Source organism: Pterocles gutturalis, unplaced genomic scaffold (assembly GCF_000699245.1).
Source record: "Pterocles gutturalis isolate BGI_N339 unplaced genomic scaffold, ASM69924v1 scaffold11172, whole genome shotgun sequence".
Lineage (NCBI taxonomy): Eukaryota > Metazoa > Chordata > Aves > Pterocliformes > Pteroclidae > Pterocles > Pterocles gutturalis.
The window spans coordinates 59-14,415 of record NW_010115382.1 but is presented as its reverse complement, the minus strand read 5'-3'; the positions used below and the strand labels follow the sequence as shown (position 1 = coordinate 14,415).

The following is a 14,357-nucleotide window of genomic DNA, read 5'->3' as shown; positions in this document are numbered from 1 at the left end:
TCCTGCTTTCCCAAGGTAGAGCATGATGTGGATACAGATCTCCTTAAAGATTTTTTTGAGGCATTAAACACTGGCAATTTTGTAGAAGAATTACATGTCACAAATAATCAACATCCTTAAAAGCCAGGTCATAGCGTTTAAAGATGGTTTATAACCTGTACGCACACTGATTACACAGAAAGTAGGTGATTGTTCAGGAAAGGGGATAAGGGGAAATGGCTGCTATTAAACAAACCAAACTAAATTTTGAGATACAAACAGAAACTTGCAAGTTCTACCATTTACAAATGCTAGGAAAGACACTATACAAAATGATTAAATAATTCTAATTCTAACCACTGTAAATATAGTAGTTTAAAAGTAATAAAAAAACCATACGAAGACAAAATATGCTAATTTTCAACAGTCCAGAAAAATAACTTTCACGATAATAAAAAAATCCAGCAAGCGTAATCCGTACCTCAGCAATTCTTATAATATGTCTTTTTCCCCTTGGTGCTTCAAAAAATAGTTGTTCTTTGGCACCAGAATTGACTTGCAATAACTTTCCTGGATACAAAATAAGAGTTTATTATAAATCTTATTCATTATTATGAATATTATGAAGTTTTTTTGATTGAACTAAAAGACTTCTGCGGGTAAGCTAAGAAATTATCCTCCAGATAATTATTAATAGAAAAAGTAAAACAGATGCTTAGAATCACTCTCATAAGAATCCTGTACTCCTGATACACTGGAGAAGTAATATTTCAAATACCACCCAACATCCTTAAAAAATTACTGTCTTCCAGAAAATCACTTTCTTCTGATAAGAAATCTTTTGCTTGTGTTTTCATCACTATGACAATGGAAAGTAAAAAAATGTGTATGCTATTAATTTTCATAACAATTTTGCAAGACAGCATTGCCAAAAGTTAAAACTATTTTAAGCTCCTGTCTGGTTTGCACTGCCTAACTGGCATATAGTCCAGCTACACACCAAATTGTCATGCATACAAATTTACCATATCCATACAAATACTGTGATATTATGAAGATAATCCTGTATGCAGGTGATAGTATGGCAGCAAGTATTTCTTCATGAAGAAGCAAAAAATGCTTTCAAATTCAGTTTTACAGTATTTCTGATATAGGAAAATTAAAGGCATTTTCAGAATTTTTCAAATTATAACAACTAGACTAGCGTAAGAAATGTGGTGGGGATTTATTATCATAAAAACAGTTCTACAAGATTGAAACTGCAAAACTGCCAGGAAAAGCACTCTTTGACTGAGAAACACTGGATTAGATTATCAGTGGATAATCAGTGGATTATCAGCTCCAACACTGGTATATTTTGACTGGGCATCTTGCCCTTTGTTAGAGGAGTCTGTCGGAATCACTGACAACAAGAAGTGCAATTACACCCTTGCTATATGACCTTTAGAACACAGATTATGCAATTTAGTATATTAATCCTTTACATCTAGAAGTTCAGTTACAATTTCAAATAAATACCATCAAGGACATAAAGAATTTTAGATTTTCTTATACTTTATGTCTGCACATGTAACACATCCAAGAACTGGCTAGTACAGACACAGGTATTATCATACAAATGCCTGCAATTGTGTGTACACCTATCAGCAGTGAGATTAGCAGGGCTGTGAGCAGGCACACAGCGCCAGCGCAGCTGCAGCACGCCTTGCTAGCTCAAGAATGGCACCCAGACCTGAAGGGCTGAAGGGGTTCAGAAAGGAGTTTAGCTCCTGTTGTTGCCAGTGAGCTTGCATCACATTTTGGGACCAGTGCAACAGGGGAAGCAGGGCTCAGACACACAGGTGGTTCCATGCAGGATCATACTAGGTCTGAGAAGGTTTATTTGCACAAGCTCATTATCAATCCTGCTAGATTTAATTAGTTGTGACAATAAGGCTCTCTAACTTCATTGCCATGACTGCCATGTAGTGCTCAGCAGAGAAGAAAGGAAATTGGACATAAAAGGTGGAAAAGAAAAATGTGCCACAAAACTAAAATAAAGAAACACAAATATTATGTTAATAAGTGACATTCTAGTCATGTGTTGTCAGCAGTGCAGTACCATCTACTCTGGTACAAATGCCACAAGTGAGGATGAATCCCACCAACAAATTTAATTGCACTGAACCCATATGGTGCTTGATGTTGAAAAATCATTTGCATTAGTAGTTACAGTTTATCTTAGTAACAGGTACAAGAACAGTTTTCTGATATTCTGTTTTACAGTCATTTTAAATCTGTATCTCTGGTCAAACACTTTACCTCTTGAGTCCCAGTCAATGTGTGTGATATAGCTAGATGCACCTTTACAAATGCCAACTCTTTTGCTGGTAAGTACATTGTAAATATCTACAAAATTATCATGGGAAGCCACAGCCAGGTACTTTCCTGATTCTGTAAAGAAGAGACACTGAGGTTATTAAAGGTGTAAATGTTGTAATTATTATTGTTATGCATTTTTACTACTGTAGTGCATCCAAAGGCACTAGGTTAGTGGTGGGCTCTGTTATACTAGGCTGCATACAACCATGCAGACTTCTAAAGTATTGAAATGCACGGAGCATGTATAAAGCCAGTCTGCCTTCTGAACACTCAATTATGTCCAGAGGAGAAAAACAAACTCCAGGATAAACACTGCCCTTTCACCTCATCATCTGATTATACCTCGTGAAAACTTTATGTCTGAGATCATTTCCTTTCTGTGGTGAAGAGAGACCATATCTTCAACAGTGTCAGCATTCACCACCAGAAAACTCCCATCGTTCAACCCTACAGCCAAGGCTTTCCCATCAGGGGAAAAGGCACAGCATCGTCCACCTACCAAAGAAAATGGAAGGAATTATCTTAAGGTTTACAAACTTGGGATTGATACAACCATCAATAAACTAAAACGGAATGTTTTTTACATCAAGTATATACTTTTAAAATAGATTTGTTATTTATTAAAACAAATATGTGATAGGAGGGCTATGATTAACATTTTACTAAATGGGAACATACCCTCTGTATAGGCTGTTCTGGAACAGACAATGGTGATGTGATTAGTCTTGAAATGGGTTTAGGTGCAAATACTACCTTCCAGCTATGTTCTAAACACACCAATGATAGAAATAAAATTTTTAAAAAACCCCAAAAACATTCAGAAAGGAAATCCAGATGGAAATTCAAAGACTCATTATGGGCAGCATAACTACATGTGTTTCAGGGGTACTACACTTGAAGGCTTCTTTGTTAAATGACTGAATAATGGCTCCTTTCAGGTGCAGCACATTTAAAACAGATGTATTGTGCTTCCTCCACCTACTTTTTTCCTCAACACTGTTTCTGACCATACTCTCTCATATAGCTATCCTCATCCATCCTCGAGTTCACCTTTCCAAAGCATTTTACTCTCTTTTCCCTCAGCCAGTTAGGAGTTCCTGCGCTCTGTATCTGTCACTGAAAATGCAGCATGTTGAATTTACACCATAAAACTTCCTGAAGGGTATGAACAAGTAAATGAAATAAGAGTAATTTTGAGAAGGCAGGATTTCAACAGAGCTCATCTACTTTTATACAGAGGAGAGTTCATTTTCTGAGAAGCTGGTATAACATGTTAAGTTCGTATTGCCACTGAAGGCTGATTGTGCTTAAAATGCAGAAAATTTTACATTTGTGTTTATAAGGAAACTTTTTAATGTTAGCAACAAATAAGCTGGCCTTAACTATCTTTAGGAAGGAAAATGATTCTGAGGTCAACTTATTCCCCTTGGAATCGGAGGAAAATAGATTTAAGTTCCTTTTATTATTATTCATTACGATAGATTATAATCCTTTTTCTTTCTACTCCTCTCATAGACTTGACACATGCCAAAGACAATTTACTTCCTGTGCTTCCAATTTCCTAATGACTCTGTCCTCTTCCTACCAAATTAATGCCTGTGATATGAAGTGAAAGCAAAGATGGAACTGTTACAGAAACAGAGCAGTATCATTACTATCACAGTGTATGGCCAAATGAGAACTACCTTTCTTGAGCTTCCTTACTGCCAGCATGCGGTGCTGGGATGAAAGTTCCCAGATTCGTAGTGTTTTATCATCACTCACTGTTGCACAGACAGGCAAGAGAGGGTGAGCTGCCAAGCCCCAGACTTCTCCTTCCATATGTCCCTAAAGGAAATAATTTAATATAAAATAATGCATTTGGGTTTGTGTAATACATTCTAGCACTTGCCCTGCCTCTTTTTACAAGCACTAAGGCCTTCATAATTTCCTCTCAAAAATTTTCCAGTCAAAGAGACTCAAATGTCTGGCCTGTTTCCTCTGATAACCATTTAAAATATAGTCTTCCTTACTTTCCTCAGCTATTACTAGCTGTCATTCCTGTTCTACAAATGCGCTCTCTTCCAGACTTGAAATGAACTGGAAATAGTTATGCCCCAAACAGGACTTTATCCTGAAATCCTAATATGGGCTGATTTGTCTTCAACATTGATGTAATTCTTTAGATTCTGGATAACTTGTTTGACCAACATACACATAATTAGTTCTTTTGATCTTTCCCCAGAACTCAGTTTTCAAACTTCTTTATCACTTCCTGCCTTTTCTAGATTTCCTTCAACGTGCATACAGCTTACTGGCACTGCATTCCAAGGTTAAATAATTTCTTACTATTCTCAATCTGGATTTCAGTTCAGTAACTGTCATTTTTGTTGAGATGGAAAAACATCATTAAAAGAAAAAGGGGGGAACTGTCTTAATTACACTTCATTTATTTTCTGTTTTGGCTCAAGTTGATGCATGCAAGCATGTAATTTAAACTGGGTGACAATTACAACACTCTATCAGAAAACTCACAGCAATTGGGTAACGTTAAGGTAATTTTACTGTCTTGCAACCTTACTATTCATGTGAAGGGAACTGTATTAGGATGAGATTGCAATTCCAAATTAGCGAATGAGTTAAATAATTTATAAAATACAACTTCATATGTTTAGGTTTAGTAAGGCTGTCATGCAGGCAATAAAAATTTGAAAGATTACTTTATGTGATCAGAACTAACTGGAAAAAAATATCAAAGAAATAATATTTTTGTAAAAAACAATGTTAATTTAGTCACTTACGGAAAACAAAAAGTAAAACTTGACAAATTATAACTCAGTAAATGATATATACAAATTTCTACATATAGACATTAGGGTTATTCAAGACACTAAACCAAAGCAACATCAAATACATCAGTGGACATATACATGAAAATTTTTTAACCAAACTTTGCAAAATACTTCGTCTTTCAAAAAGAGGTCTCTTTATGCTTTGCAATACATGCAATGTCAACTGTGTGTCACTGTAGAAAGTGGTCATAACTCTAAAACAATTTTTCACAAATTAAAGTATAGGCTCCTTCAGAATACACTACATTATTTCAATAAAAGCAAATAAATGGAACAGACTGTCAAAATAAAAGAAATTGTGTTAGCTCTACTCTTAGTTTTTCATTTTTATGTTGGGTCCTAAGCTAAAATGTCTAAAAAATTCATAAAAAGCCTCATCAGCCTTTGAACTTAATGGACTGTTTGCTTTACCTTCAGAATTCTATAATCCAGTGAATCTCAAAGTCATTTAGATATGAAAGCATCAACTTCTGCCTGAGCAAGGAAAGGATTAATGAAAACAGGAAAAAAAATGACTGGGAAAAATCTTATAATGTCTTCTATATTCTATCCATATTTTGACATGGAAGATCTACACAGTACCTGAACAAGTAGAGTCATTGGACCACTTTTATCAATTTCAAGTATTTCTCCATTTTTAGTTCCCACTAGTATATGCCCATGTCCCAGACTGATGGCTCGAATAGAAGGATTGTCTTCTAAAAGTAAACCTGAAGAATATAAAGATATTAATTTTAGGTTTTTACTGTGAATTCCAAAAGAGCCTCATATCACCTATAGTTTATACAGCTTATATAAACTATAATTGAAATCTGTTTAAAATTATGAAACATGAGACAGACTTGCCTGATCAAACTACTAGATAAACCATGGATATAATTAATAGTTCAAAGGAGCGGAGCTTGTGCTAGTCTGTATAGTGGCAATACAAAGATTGATATTTTAGTGTTTTAACAGTGACAGTGTATAAGGGGTTCAGATGCTCCAGCAACATGGACATTAATTCTGTGATTATCTGTGAATATAATTTTGCAGACTTCCACACTGATGCCCAGGGAAGTAGAATTTACCAGGTCTTTCCAACTCACTACATGAAATTTGGCCAGTCAAGGAAGCTAGCTGCTAAACAAAACAGATTTTGTAACAGCCAGACTCACAGACTTGTGACATTTCTTTTTAAAACTGTTTCTTCAATGAAAACAAAGCCAAATGTCACAGAATAGAGCAAGACATAGCAAAACAAACTATAAATGGCAAAGACTGTGTGAAATACAACTTAAATAATTCAAAACAGAAAATTCCAGCACAGAGTAGCAAGTAGTGTTTCACTGTTCCCTTTATGTTCTGATAAGATTTGACACCTACTACTGCCATTTTGCCACCCTTCATGTGTACAGTCCTTATTAAAACACACCGAAACATAATACCTTTAGAACTAGCAGATAGTGCTGCCCTTTTAATAGCGTACGTCTTCAGACATCTTTCAAACGTATCATCCCAAAGTGCCACAATTCCATCTTTTCCACCAGTTACAAAACCCTGTATGATCACAGTATGAAAACATAGGAACATCATCACTCATATGTTAATCCTTAAAAAGACATATCCAAAGGCAGTACAAATTCTCCCCTGTGCTTTATTCATGTCTCCAATTAAAAATACTGAAGCCTATACCTACGAGGAAAAAACATAAGGGCAGAAAATTCAGAGAGTTGCTTTTCTAGGGTTATAAAGACTTAAAATCATGCAGAGTGTATACTATTGTAAATAGTAATGCTGGACCAAAACATTTTTCTCCATGTGGACATAAGGTATGGAAAAATATGTGCTTCATCCTTACAAGAGGCAGTAGTTGGTAATAATAGCTTCTCAAGTTATTCCAAATTCAATGGACTTAACAGATGCTTCAAACTGAGTTCTAATAATGCACAGGGACTGATTCTTTGATTAATTCCCTTGGGAGATTCTCTTTATCTGTGCCAAGTGAGTGCAAAACACAGCATAAATAACTAACTAAAAAAAATGTGAAGAGGATGTTCAGAAGACAGAGTGCCAAGATCAAATAGAAAAATTGATGGAAAAGCTAGGAACAATCAATTAGGGACAGAAAAGATTGAGCCACTGACCTTGGTATATAAAAATGTTAATAGCCAACATTCTCCTTTTCATGCTATACTTCTAAAGTTGAAACTATAATTTCAAAGAGGATATTCCATTATCAACATTTTCAAATTGCCAATGGATTTCAAGTGTCAAAACTTTGCCCCAACCTCGTTTATGTGATGTCAATAATATATTTTGCCATAGGTTCTTTTAAAGATTTATTGATGCAACTGAAGGAAAATAATTTTGATATCTCAAATAATTAACTCTGAAAAACAAAACCTTTGGATGTTTGAAGTCTTGCTTGCTTAAGATACAGTAATAGTACTATTAAAAAAACAATGTTCCCTATTTTGGAAACTGATTGATAATGCAAAAATATTTTTGGGATCAGGTTGAAGAGGCAATGAATGTTACCTGCTACTCTCCCATGGTTTACAAATATGAAAATGACATACATGAGCTCAGTGAGAAATAAATTCTGCATATTTAGAGGTCAGAAAGCTATCAGTCAGGTAACAAGCACATATAATGTGGTGCTTACAATACTAAATAACAGAACTCATTAGTACTGGTTTTGTGATTTTAATCACATTCAGATTCATCCAGTCCAACTTGCTTTCTGTTTCAGTTTTGTTTATTACAGCACCTTCAACGTTAGTGCAACGTAGAACAATGTGTTCCTCACATACACATGTCCAGAACCTGAGTAATGTTGGGAGATATGTTAGTTATACACTTCTAAAATCCAGTATTGCAACAAAAATAATAAAGATTAATGGATCACGGAAGACAATAAATACCTTATCTAATGCATGCATGGCAAACACAGGTCCATCGTGTGCTTTCACTGTCTTAAGCAACAGAGTATCCTTCCAGATATAAATGTCTCCAGTAGCAGCACCAGAGAAAACTAAATCTTCTATTCGCCCATAGGAAACACTCATCATAGTTTCCAGTTTTCCAGCAGTTCCAAATGTTCCTCGTTTTGATGTAAAGCCTCCACCTGCAATACAAACAAAAGTAAGTCTTTTTGTATTTCAGTTCATAGCCATAGACTGTGAAGGTCAAATGTCTTGACCCTACCATCTCTTGTGATTGCCTAAGACATAATAATAGAAATACTGAAAACAGTGCACAAGAGAAAAACATAATAAAAGAAAGTCAATCTAGTAATGACAGTTTTGAAGCAGTACAGGCTCTATTTTTCAGATTGTTATTTCCAAGCAAATTATAAAATTTTAGTGAGGAATTGTATAAGAATTAATACAATGGCTGGCAGAATATTTTTTCCACAGAACAGCCTGCCAAGCTCCTGCTAAGCTCTTTCACTTTAGAGGGGACCACAACTACGCATGAAATACTAGAGGTTCATTTTAGTCATCCACTGGCAACCTGACAATTTGACAGCAGTTTTGCAGAATAAATGGCAGGATTCACTCCTATTCTGACTGTCAGAGAACCAAATTGCCACAGCTTTACCTTGGTTCAGTGTTGTGGTTTAACCCACCCAGCTAGCAGCGAAAGCAGGACATTCAGAAAACAGAAGTAGCCATATACCCCCATGAATTGAGTGCTTATAGACAAAAGTGCACATACAGTTACAAAATACTATAGGCAGTGGTGTCCTTACATCAAGTCGTCATGTATTTCACAGTTAACACCAGTCTGATAGTCCCAATTCCACTGAGCAAATCCAAATTCAAAATATACCATTTTTGTTGCAAAGAGACCACTCATGGAGTAAGACACTGCTTAATGCAAATTCCTGTAACAGAATTTGGCAAACAGCAATGCAAGTCTATTTAATTGCTACAAAAATAACCTAAACATAAAAAATGCAGAAGAAGCCCTGTAATTTTTAATCTGAGAGCACCTGAACCACCTGAATGCAGTAAAGTATGGCATAAGTATAGGACCTTCTCAATACTACGTAATTTTGAGTTGTCTTGAGTTCTGTTTTTAGCTGTCCTTGTGCCACCCTACATTTGCTGAATTTTACACATAGAAGATGCTCTCCAAAATGTTTTTACTGAATGTTCATGAAGAACAAAAAATCCAGTCCTGAATAAAAAACGTCCTCAATCGGAAACCAACTTTGCTGTCTTTCTCAGTTTGCCAGAACAGTCTAGACTGATACCTGCTTCCCATTCAGAATATTTTGCTTATTAGTTTGCAGAATCTTATCTTGTTTTTAAATAATGGAAAACACATTTTCATTTTTCATTCTTCACAAAAGGAAACCAAACTCCTGTGTCATACAAAAAATATATTACCTGAATATCTTGATTTTTGTGATACCATATCATGATTTTTAGCCTAATGGATAAAATATAAATTACTATAAATGAACTTCTGCAAAATACCCAATTAATTCTTTCTTTTTTGTTTTGCCCAGGCATGTATTTTAAGGTCCATCCTCAAACCTATCTTTCCAGCCTGGCACCTTGAAACAAGAAACATGTAGATGTGGTGCTTAGGGACATGGTTTAGTGAGTTCGGTGGTGTTGGGTTGGACTTGATGATTTTTGAGGTCTTTTCCAACCTTAATGATTCTATGATTCTATGATTCTACATGCTTCCATCTCTGGAAGCCATCTCTGATGACTGAAGAACAGCTCTACGTTGAACCTGAAGGGTAGCTGAAGCGTTACATCAGTACCTGAAGGGTGAACACTACTGTTCTTAGCAGTGTGCCAGAGGCATCTGAGATTCTTAGCTACCAGCTGGTGTTTTCACAACAAGGGTCATAATCTGTCTACATGAATTACAGGACTGCATGTTGTCCGTGAGCCAGAGATGCTTGTTTGGGAGAAATCCTTAACAGTATGACTAGAGTTAAAAAACAATTAGCTGGAAATTACATCCAAAGAGAAAGGAATATTGTGACATTTGCTGATTCGGGAGTTGTTTTCACCCCTTTAGTATTTTGGTACCTAGAAAATTGCTTTACAAATAAAACAAATTATTAACCTGAGAACATAATGTTCCTGTATTAAAATTTTTTCAAATAAATTAAATATAAAATATTTAATACAGTACCTGTTTGCTGCCAAAATTTGATGTGCTTCATCCCAACTGTGACTAGTTTGTCTACATGATGAGGATTACACTTCACTACAAATATTTTATCTTTATGGCCCCTGCAATAAAAATAAAAATTGAAAAACACAGTAAGGGATGACTTAACATTTCAAACTAATTTGTTTCAAACAGGCATTTCATCATACTGAACTAACCAAACATCACCTTTAACAATGAGAATCTTACCACCGTGACTGTCATACTCTTGGTGCAAATACGATGGTATGGGTCTATAGCACTACAAGGACTGGCAGACGAGTCACAGAGCTTTGTCTAGGTTATCTCTACCATCATGACCCCACCTAACAAAAAGTAGAGAGCTGTATTTCTCTCTCTCAAGAGTTAAGCTTTGGAAGTCTCACAGAGTTGTCAGAATGTATCTGAGCATACACTGTATAGGAATGAGACAGGAATGAGACAGAAATGTGTTGAATAAATATTGTCTCCCACTGAGTTTCAGTTCATTTAAGTCATAATGAAGCAGGCAACAAAAGCCAACTCAATTAAGAGAAGGTATAAAGGGCAACATAAATATTTAAATGGATAAGAACTCAATAAATATTTAAAATTCTCTATCAAGAAAAATGAGGAAGCCTTTAACCTACTGTGCTTTAAGATGAAAAATAAAATAACAAATTATAAAATCATAGTCTAGGATGTCGTTCATTCAGAACCATGTACACCTTCAAATGTAGTTCTTAGCTAAGTAAAGTTATTCCTGTTGGAGTACGTATTGATGGGAATTTCTAAGTTTAAGCTTCATCATTGCAAAAAACATTCCCAGACACAAAGCAGTAATTATTTCTATTTCAGTGTTTTATAAAGCACCAAAAGCAAAGATCACTAGCTTCTCAATATGAATTTTCAGGTTTTTACTGATAATAGCACTTTTGTCTGACAGGTTTAGTAGATCTGGAAAATCACATGGTTCTGACAACTGTCTTGTATTTTCATGAATCAGTCTAGATGAAAACCAGTCCTTTACACCTTTGACACTGGAAGTATATCTTCTTGTAATTCCTTCTTCTCCTGTTCCTCTATTTTCCTATAAAGATGCCCCACCTTTCAGTTCAGGCTGGTTATACTGCTTCTTCTGGAAGCATCTATCACACAGGCAAAATGTACTGCCCTGAGTGCCAAATCAAACCAACTGCATCCCAGTGCAGGTGTCCCTGTAAGAACAGAAGAGTGGGTCTGCATCTGTGATAGGATAAATAGCGCTGACACACAAGATCTGGACTGCATGGCCTACGTTTCTACTCCAATTTCCTTTGTGTCCTTGTGTTCTGAGGGACTGGCATGGGACATTTGCTCTTACAGAATGAAGAAAGGAGAAGAGCATGACGTTCACTTCTAGATTGTAAACAAATTTGACAATGCCCCCCTCAGCTCCCTTTGGGATTGCAGCCCACTAATACAAACCACGAGGATCAAATAGGACCAGCACTGCATCAGCACACAAGGCATGAGAAGCTAGCGAAAGCAGCTCAGATACGTTTTGGTTCTAACAGCATACGCTTACTCAATAAGGATTTTAATGAAACTAGACAGAAGATTGTACAGCCAAGATAGGGAACCAAGCTGCATAATTTATCTAGGATGCAATTAAAACAAATAAATAAGAGTATATTCTGAACATTGCAACAAGAAAAAAAAACAACCTGAGAAGTCATGCTGAAATTAAAAATCCTAAAAAGACTAAGCAAAAAGAAAATTAATAAAAAATAAATATAACAAATGCTTGTATATAGTGAATGTTCACTTAGTTTTTCAGGTTTAGTCCTTTAGATGAATTCTTCTGGTGGTCTATAGGATTGTCAGGAGATGTCCTTCTATTCTTGTCTGCTAAGGCCACATGACGGTCATGTATAAAATTTAGATGTAAACTCTCCTGTCTCGGTTTTTGTCTCTGTCTTTATATGTCCTACTGTGCTTAGCAGAATGCAGGACTTGCCTTTAGGCACTGCTAAAATAGAAACAATAATTGAAATTGGAACATTTTAGAAGATAAACTATTTTTTTACACTCTCTGTGAGGACCCTGCATATTTTCAAAATAATAGATTAGCAATAATAGTAGATACATTGGGTACATGTAGTATTATACTCTGAAAAGAACCTCAGTACTTAATCTGTCCTGTGAGCAATACGAGACACGTAGCCATACAGCCCATCATTATCTTGTTTTTGAAAGCTTAGAAGGTCTCTGTGGGAATAGATAAGGTATTTCTTCACTTGTGAGTCTGAAGCGCAATCTGTCTGGAGACAGTAAAACTAGGATTGCAAAGCAAATGAAAATACCATGTTTTACAACACAGACAACACTGTTGCTAAGCAAGCTCTACATCATAATTTTTAAACAGGATTTAAAATCTTGCTGCTTAATGAACTGGATATCTGAGACAAAACCTTATATAGCTAATACAGATTAAGGTACACACACACTTGGATCAAAACGTTCACTACTTCAGTAACAGTATACTACTAACAGTCAGTGCTGCCACAAGAAAATCTTATTTCTTCTGGAACATGACACCATATAATAAAAATATTAAACTTTCACACACACTTTTTTGCAGTTCTACTAATAGTTTCTACTGACCAATGCTAGATGTCACATGGATGAAGACAGCATATGAAATTAACTCCCTGCCTTTCTGGTATGTACATCCATGCTTACATGAATTATACACAATTCTAGCATCTTGACCTCAGAGGTTCATTTGATTTGCCCAAGGGTAAGACAGAAATCATGTTCTCAGTTTGATTCTTCTAACATGTATAACTAGTTCAGTATAAAGAAAATGTTTCAATCCAATATTTTAGGGAAAAAAAAAAAAAAGCAGCAAATGTAAACCATAAGCCAATCCTCTTCCCAACATTGGTCCCTTGAAGCAATTGCAAAAGCTTCTTCCCTACCAGGTTATTAGCTAAGCTTTCGTTTAGTACCTGCAAAGAACAAATGTCACAGAAGAAGCTGACTTAGAAGAAAGGCAAGATCAGTAGACCTTGAAAAATCTATTTATATTAGAGTCAACCTTTTTGCTTTTTAGAAAAGTGATCTGGTTATGTACACTGATGGAACCCAGCCTATCATCTAATGCATAAAGGAAAATGACATCTCTCATGACTTCTGCCCTGAATCAGGACATAAAATATTACCTTTAAAATCATTAAGTGCACTACAATATCAATGTAGCTATCCTAACAGGAAAGCTAGTGAACTCTTGACAGAAATAGTTCATGGGATTTCCAAACACTAAAACATAGATCCCAAGATTTTTAATCTGGATATATTGCTCTGAAATACCATTCTGTTTTCAGGGAGGTGTTCTGAGTTTTCCTATAAGCAAAGTAATACATGTGGATGATATTGTTCAGAAAAATGTAATCACAGGGCACATTTAAACCAAGATGTACTCTTACCTGGTTGTTGATAGCTTTTCTCCTTTTTTCCAATCCCAAAACACAATGGCATGATTATCATCTAGCCCAACAGATGCCAAACATTTTCCATCAGCTGTACAGAAGCAATACTTAATGTTAAAGGTGCTAAGGCTTTAGATGAAAATATAAAAGTCAATGAACACAACAAAGACATTGTAAACTGAATTTCAAATTATGTATTATAAATGAAGCAAAAACCAAAGAACTTTGAGAGATTAGGGTTCAGATTCACTGATGGCCTTCCACTCCTAAAGTAGACTGCATACAGAATTAGACAAATGAACTGAGAAAGACAGTCACCCTGCCCAACCTCTTAAAATGACTGAAGTCTACACCTGCTGAAAATTTTATCCACAAGCACAATACTTCGCACCAAAGGGAATACCTATTAGGTGATGACAGTGCATTCAAACTGGAATCCACAGGTTTCACTCTACTTATTCATGACTTAGCCTTCCTCTTCTTAGCTAAGGTGACTTTAAATATGGCATCATTCTTATCAGAGACAGAGCAGGCTGTGTTCTAGGTCTGCTTAATTTTTAACTGGATCATT

General features: G+C 35.6%; 1 protein-coding gene across 1 annotated transcript in view; it reads right to left on the bottom strand.

Annotated features, from left to right (window-relative positions):
* EML6 (echinoderm microtubule associated protein like 6) overlaps positions 1–13,877 on the bottom strand; it is a gene marked incomplete at its 5' end in the record, with an annotated part of 43,451 nt that extends 29,574 nt beyond the window's left edge. The window contains 9 exons of the mRNA XM_010075164.1: positions 461–549; positions 2,281–2,412; positions 2,683–2,835; positions 4,026–4,167; positions 5,754–5,881; positions 6,599–6,710; positions 8,078–8,280; positions 10,317–10,417; positions 13,784–13,877. Of these exons, the coding sequence (XP_010073466.1) occupies positions 461–549; positions 2,281–2,412; positions 2,683–2,835; positions 4,026–4,167; positions 5,754–5,881; positions 6,599–6,710; positions 8,078–8,280; positions 10,317–10,417; positions 13,784–13,877 (1,154 nt within the window). The remainder of the gene's footprint in view (positions 1–460; positions 550–2,280; positions 2,413–2,682; positions 2,836–4,025; positions 4,168–5,753; positions 5,882–6,598; positions 6,711–8,077; positions 8,281–10,316; positions 10,418–13,783) is intronic.
* Positions 13,878–14,357: the final 480 nt, after the last annotated feature.